Source organism: Pongo abelii, chromosome 6 (genome assembly GCF_028885655.2).
Source record: "Pongo abelii isolate AG06213 chromosome 6, NHGRI_mPonAbe1-v2.0_pri, whole genome shotgun sequence".
Lineage (NCBI taxonomy): Eukaryota > Metazoa > Chordata > Mammalia > Primates > Hominidae > Pongo > Pongo abelii.
The window spans coordinates 37,873,597-37,881,120 of NC_071991.2; the positions used below are offsets into that span (position 1 = coordinate 37,873,597).

The 7,524-nt window shown below is 50.1% G+C and overlaps 1 protein-coding gene across 17 annotated transcripts in view; it reads left to right on the top strand.

The window, feature by feature from the left end:
* The window catches only part of TNS3 (tensin 3), a 308,545-nt gene extending 302,831 nt beyond the window's left edge, over positions 1-5,714 (top strand). For all 17 annotated transcript variants that reach the window (XM_054559218.2, XM_054559216.2, XM_054559228.2 and 14 more), the window contains 3 exons: positions 492-560; positions 655-681; positions 2,652-5,714. In XM_054559218.2, the coding sequence (XP_054415193.1) occupies positions 492-560; positions 655-681; positions 2,652-2,796 (241 nt within the window). In that variant the 3' untranslated portion in view covers positions 2,797-5,714. The remainder of the gene's footprint in view (positions 1-491; positions 561-654; positions 682-2,651) is intronic.
* Positions 5,715-7,524: the final 1,810 nt, after the last annotated feature.

Here is a 7,524-nt window from a genome sequence, read left to right on the forward strand (position 1 = left end):
TGCCTCCCAGGTTCAAGCAATTCTCCTGTTTCCGCCTCCCAAGTAGCTGGAATTACAGGCACATGTCACCACGCCCAACTAATTTTTGTATTTTTAGTAGAGACAGGGTTTCACATGTTGGCCAGGCTGGTCTTGAACTCCTGACCTCAGGTGATCCACCTGCCTCAGCCTCCCAAAGTGCTGGGATTACAGGCGTGAGCCACTGCGCCCGGCTTGTTAGGGCTTCTTGACCCGATTCCCGCCTTCCACACGGCTGACGGTTTCAGCCTGTGTGGTGCTTCCGTCTACTGGTAACAACTGTTCTGCCCAGCTTCATGACGTCTGTTGACTTTGAATGAGCACACACTTTCTTCTCTCCAAGTGATGAGTAAAAGTATAAAATGTTTTCTGCTGGAAGAATCTTCATGTATGGGAGAGCCCGCCCAGTGCATCCCCCGTCACCCAAAAGCCCTAGTAACAGGAGCCATCCTCTCTCCCCCATGTCCCAACAGGCTCTTCTTCCGGAGGCATTACCCCGTGAACAGTGTGATTTTCTGTGCCTTGGACCCACAAGACAGGAAGTAAGAAATTTGCATTTTTATTGAGCAAGGAGTATACTTAATTCTAGCCTTTAATTTAAAAAATTAACCTCTCTTTTTCTCTTTAATTTGCAAGGTGGATCAAAGATGGCCCTTCCTCAAAGTAAGTTGCTGAGATTTCTTTACATCCTCTCTTTGTCTACAGTTATACTCCAAAGTTGAATTCTCTTCCAGATTTCCATAGGGGGTGCCTTATAAGAAAATGACTACACCATGCCAATTTCTTTTAAAAAAGAAAAAAGTAAAAGTGTTCTCATTATGGACAAGGATCTGGATGCTGTTAACTTTTCTGCCGGCTGTTGGCTGGATGTGCAATATTTACATGTGTCATATAACACTGTGGCATAGATACAGGGAGATGGATGGCACAGCCTTTTTGGCCATTTGGGAATGCATGGGCTCAGCAGTGCTGAGGTCTGCACAGCTAGAAGGAATTGCTGCCTGTGTGCAGGTGTGTGGATGAAGCGGGTGTTCCAAATTTACTGAATGCAAGGGAGGAGGGCCTTCATCACACCGTTGCTCCACAGCCAGTCCAGGCAGCTGTTAGAGGTCCCTCTTTTTTCTTTTTTCTTTTCTTTTCTTTTTTTTTTTTGAGACAGAGTTTTCCTCTTTTTGCCCAGGCTGGAGTGCAGTGGTGTGATCTTGGCTCACTGCAACCTCTGCCTCCCGGGTTCAAGCGATTCTCCTGCCTCAGCCTCCCAAATAGCTGGGATTACAGGCATCTGCCACCAGGCCCAGCTAATTTTTTGTATTTAGTAGAGACGGGGTTTCACCATGTTGGTCAGGCTGGTCTCGAACTCCTGACCTCAGGTGATCCACCTGCCTCATCCTCCCAAAGTGCCGGGATTAAAGGTGTGAGCCACCGTGCCTGGCTTAGAGTTCCCTCTTTATAAGCATACCTTTCCCTGGCTTTCTGGGTACCGTGGCCTTGCTTGGCCTGGGCTCATTCCTGGCCCAGTGTTCCCGTCAGGGCCAGCTGAGGGACCTCGTCCTAACCTCCCACTTGGAGGCACAATGGGCTGCATCCCCCCAGCCTGGTTTCCTCGGCATAACCCGGATTTAATGGCCACAGTGCCTGATCACAGGCATCCTTCCCTGGAATCCTGTTTTCAAATGGCTCGTCTGTCCAGGAAGTTGCTCAGTGCATGTGTTAGCAGAAGTGGAGAGAAGGAGAAGAGACCCTAGTACTGATGAGCTGGGCTTCCCCGGTGGGGACTGTGTTCTGGGCACACTCCTACTCTGGCTGGTAGCGGAAATACGGGCTTTCATGTGCTTGGAATTTGTGACTGTATTGGGGTTACTTGAGTGTCATTGACTGGTCCCTTCATGATGTGGAAACTGCTAAATTTAAACAAAAAAAATCCTTCATTTTTCTAAGAAAGAGAAGAAAGTCCTTTGCCCAGGACTTGGATAGGGATATGGTCATTATTGTGTGAAGTGCAGGGCTCATAAAAGCCTATTAAGATAATGGCTCTAATTCTTCTAAGAAAAATAATTCGATGGGCTGTTCTTTTTAAACACTCCCTGAACTCTATGTAGTTTGTAATGCAGGCTTCCAAGGCTCGAGAGGAGCGCCTGGTGTATTTCCCCTTCGGTCCCAGTGGGTGGGAGTGTCGAAGTCCAGACAGGACTCGCGTTCTGGCATCATCTCAGGAGCCCCTGAGTCGCTTGCTGCTCGCCTTGCAGACTGTGGTCCAGTATGTCAGGACTGGGGCTCAGGAATCTGCAGGGACAGGTGCCCAGGAGATTCTGGCCCTGGCGTGGGGAAGCATCTGTAGAGGAAGTTGAGCCTCAGCTTTGATTCAGGTCCTAACCTGGGGCTGTGGGCAGGGCACTCATCTCTCAGCCTCAGGGTCCTCACTGCAGAGCTAGAGTCAGACATCCCATCTGTAGGTCTGTGAAGGCTGGAGGTAAAGTGCATGAACAGGTGGCCAGCAGGGTGCTGGGCACATGGTTGATTTTTGATAGGTGCCACTTAAAATTCCTCCTGACAGTGCCACTGGCAGCAGGAGGAAGTAGAAGCTTGGTACTTTGTGGGACACTGACCACTCTGACTGGACTTTCCTTTGGCAGAGTCTTTGGATTCGTGGCCCGGAAGCAGGGCAGTGCCACGGATAATGTGTGCCACCTGTTTGCAGAGCATGACCCTGAGCAGCCTGCCAGTGCCATTGTCAACTTCGTATCAAAGGTCATGATTGGCTCCCCAAAGAAGGTCTGAGAGCCCCCGTCCCTCCCTGGACCCACCGATGCCTCTCGAAGCCTTGGAGACAGCCGTTGGGTGAGGGTGGGGCCCCCACTTTTTACCAAACTAGTAACCCTGACATTCTAGGCCCATGAGGGGAAAGAGGATCTTCCAGCTCTGCAAAAACAAGAACAAACAACATCACCGTGAATTGGCCTTTCCTGAAAGTGACTTATCTGACACATCTCTGTAGCCACATGCTTTTTGGGTAGAAGAAGCTGGGCATGGGTGCACCCCACCCCGTAGGGTCCCCATGGGAAAGGGACATGCAAGGAAACAGCACAGAACACGAGGTGGTCCCCACGTCCCTGGCACACCAGCATTCCGGGGGATAAGGAATCCTCAACCCTTGAGGCGGAGGTGCCGAGTGACTGCCATGCTTCGCCCGTCCGCATGGGCGCTTCTGTCCAGCTGCACCCAAGGCCGGGGGTTTCCCTCACCTTGGTCTTCCCAAGATGGAGATGCTAATGAAACTGAGAAGGGGGCGTATGTTTGACGAAGGTTTGTGCAAGTCAGGCCCTTCTGGAACACAGCAGGGCTTACAACGAGGGGCCTTTGTGATGGGCTGTGAGGATGGGGGTGGTGGGAAGAATTGGCCACATTAGAGACCCCACCCCACCCCACCATGGTGAGTGCTCTGTGCCTCCTGCTCACCCGTGGTGAGCTGGGCGAGCTGGGCGAGCTGGGCTGGGGAGAGCCTGTGAGGACCCTGAGAGGAGAAATGAGAAGAAGGAACAAAAATATCATTTCTGTGTAATTTATATTTTACTTATGCCAAATTATTTATGATAATTTGCCATTGCTATACTGTACCAGTGTCAAATGCTGCAGCCTGCCAAGCTGTGATTTTGTGAGGCTTGTCCTTATGTAGGATGCACCGCAGGCCCCTGGCCACTGAAAGAGTGTGCAGTGGACTGTGGGTCTCCCATGTGCGGTGCCGCCCAAAGGTGACTTTGCCTCAAGCAGCCTACCCTGACGTTTTACTCATTGGAATGTTTTTCCCCGATTGTGGATGACTTCCTTTGTGATGGAGAGAGTCCAGGAGGGATGGAAAACGCCTGGATTTAAACTCAGCATCCCCCACACGGGCTTTTCGATCATCTTCAGGCCTGAAGCTGCACGACCTGAAGTTCCCCTGCATTTATCAGCCCTCTTCGTGCTGCTCCTTGCCACCCTGGGGTTCCTGCTGGGGACCGTGTGTGGTTGTGGCATGTGTGAGCAGAAGGGAGAATGAGGAAAAAGAGAAGAAACCCCGGTACTGACAAGCTGTTTTTGAGTGCCACTGTTTGCCATCATCTAAGCCACTGAATCAAGTGTATTTCAGGCTTATTTCAACATTCCAATGCCCTGGTTTTCTTGCTTGAATCTGTCCGTGGTCAAAGGTTTGGGGGAATTTGTGACCCTGGAACATCCCCAGAGTGAAAGATGGGGCTGGGCCACATCAGAATAAGGCCTTGGCCCCATCCTCTCACAGCCTAGGTGCTCTGCAGGCGCGCTGACTGTCCTGATTGCGATCCAGCCCGAAATTCCCTCCTCTGCTTTCAAAAGTCGAATCCCCCAGTCTTAGGCCACACTGGTGTCACAAGCTCCTGTCAGGGAGCTGGGGTTTGGGAATGTGCTTTGTGAACTCTGCTTTAAAGTGAGGGGCCGAGGAAAACTTAGCAACAGGCAGAGTTGGAAGCAGCCAAATCACAGTGGGTGTTGTGTGTGCGTGCGTGCATGTGTGCGTGTATGCGTGTGTGAAAGCAGGTGGACCATTCCACTTTTTAGCTCCTATTGATGCACCAAACCAAGTGCCTCATTTCTGTGCCAAATGTTTGCCTTGGTCATTGTAGACCTCCTTCTCTAACATGCGGTGGCGTGACTGTCAGGAGGTGCTGGCATTTTCAGCAGATCCTCATGTGTTGACCCTGATGTCTTTGGCAGAGGCCTCTAGCATCTCGGTTTTTCATCCACTGCAGCAATGTGGCCACAGGGAACAGAGGTTTGTACTTTACCCAAGAGGTCCTCATCCTGAGATGGTCTCTATCCATGTTTATCCCAAAGAGTGCAGGCCAGGTCCCTTATCCTTCTGATGAAGGATGAGAGAGCTCATTTAGGAGTCAGAGCAAACTAGGATCTCAGTATTGAGAAACGCAGCCTGCCAGGGAATCACAGAGACTTCGGAGTGCTCGTGATGGCCCTCATGAAGCCATGCCTTGATGGCATTCAGGAAGCCGTGCAAACGTGCTTTTTGAACTCATTGTCCAGGTGTGATTTTTACACAAGGTAAACGTGGTCAAGGGCATCAGGGAATTTGCTCCAAGCAGATAGCTCCCTCTGAGGAACCAAAGGAAGCAAGTTTCCACGATTTCTGAAGAGCTGGTATAGGAAGTTTCTTTCTTCCTTTTGTGTTACATGTGCATTAAACAGTACAAGCTGTGTGTCATCACAGATTGTACTGTGGGCTCAGAAACCGTGAGAGAGCCCCCACCGTGGACACCGGCTCTAGGGCCACAGGAAAAGGAACGTTTCCAGGCATTTTGTCTCCAGGGCTCCCCGCTGGACAGGCGCATACTGCCCTGGGGAGTAAATGCGGAGAGTTCACGAACTGTGCCCCCACCGCATGTTATAGCCAGGGTCCTACTAACTACTCAGTAAAAGAACGTATTGTTGTATTCCTCCAGTGTTAAGCTATAGCCATGTTAAAAGTCACTGTGCATTTATTCTCAGCATCAAATACCTTGTAACGTCTTCTCTGCCTTACTTGTTAGTGCATATTTTTACTTTTCTGATACTGTAAAGAATATATCCAGTATGTAAATGAATGTTCTATAAATCCTTTGTATAGTCATTTTCTCTGCTCTTTAAATATCATCTCTATTCAGAGTATAATAAAATTATGAACTTGGTAAGCCTCCGTGAGACGGTATTTGTGTACCATGAAGTATGTTTGTGTGTGTTTGCACATGTGTGTATGCGTGTGCATGTGTGCACTTTTGTGTATGTGTCTCTGCACACGTGTGCATATGCTTGCACAGATGTATCTTTGTCCACATGTGTCTGTGCATCTGCGTGTGTGCTCGTTCATGAATGTGTCTGTGTGTTTACAAATCAGTGGATTCAGTTATAAAATCACAAATGTTTTGCCGTCAGGAATATATTAAGATTTCTGCCCAGAGACCTTTGAAATGTTATATTCAAAGATCTTTGAAGATTAACCACATGGCAGTGTTGATAATGGGTCCTGACATGTTTTCGATGTTGCTATGAATACCCCTACACACACACTGGCTGCAGACACACACCCCTGAAGTGGGCCAGCTCCTGAAGGACCTCCCAGTGTCTATTGAAGTGGGCACTAAAAGTGAATATTGAGACTCTGGTGGATTCACTTACACATCAACAGATGCTGGAGACAGCCAGTGTCACCCGCCTCTTCTGTTCCCCCAGCCAAGGTTCCTCCCTCCCCACCTTAAGGGAGTTTGCCCTTTTCTACTGACTCTGCCCTCTTGGGCCTGTCCCCTCCGTCCTGAGTCAGGTGACGGGACACAGGACCCCATCTAACCTCATTGCCTCAGATCCAAACCAGAAAAGAAGCAATGCTTTGGGCTCATTTGGTTATGGACAGATAAAGATTGCAGTTAGCTGCCACCCTGTGCACAGTTTTCTGCCTGCGTGGTCAGCCCCCAGAGACTGTAGCTTTCCACTCTGAGGAGACACAGAGATATTTCACCCCGGCTTTGTTGGGAGAGCGAGCTTGAAATGGTCCCGATGTTACTGCTTTGGAGCAGAAGAGAGGGCACGTGGTGGCAGATTAAATCTTGTCCAACAGGAAGCTCCCAGTGAGTCTTTGAAGCCAGTCATTGCCCAGACCTTTGACCAATGTCACAAGGTGGAAAAGTGGACAGGGCATTGATTTCACTGTGGCTTAGGGAGTGCGCTTCCCAAGAACGCCATACTTGTCACAATTACTGGGCTCCGTACGGTGTGCACATGTGCCTAGGTCTCCCACCAGAGCCAGCCCTGGGGACTGTTGGAGAGACCCAGTGGCCATGAGACCTCAGCTGGACAGGCCCCTGTCACTTGCTGCAGGAGGATGTTATGGGTCTCCCATTCATCTCTCAGCAATCTGTTACCTAACGACTACCTGGGCCTTACCTACTGGGGTCGTCCTATTAATGTGGTGGTACCTTGGTCCGTCCACCTGGGGGGTCATTGATCTATTGTGTAGTGAACACTTTGGATCTGCCCACTGGGGGACAGTAGGTCCGTAGCTGAGTTGTGCTTCTGTGTCTCATCCTGTCTCCAGGGAGGTAGGTTGCCTGCCTGATGGCTTTGGGGATCACACTTCACAGACCAGGGGCATTTGGGCTGGTCTCAGAGGATGAATTGGAGTTTTCCAGGTAGACTTGGGGCCTGGACTGGGAAGGGACATTTTGTGATGCAGGGATTGGTGAGATCTGGACACATTTGGACAGAAGGGCTGTTGAACTGGCAAACAAGATAAGTGGAAAAACCACAAGTGGCCCTTAAATTCCTGAAAAATCAGTTCACAGTGTGAAGCCTGGCCTGAGGCAACAGAACAAGTAGAGGTGGGGTCACCAAGAGCCTGTCACCAATCCAGATGACCAGGAAGAGGAAGCAGCATAAAAGGGACTCCACTGCAATGATTGATCTGGCCGAGGGAGCCTCTCTGTCCCATCTCAAAGAGTCTAGGGTTGG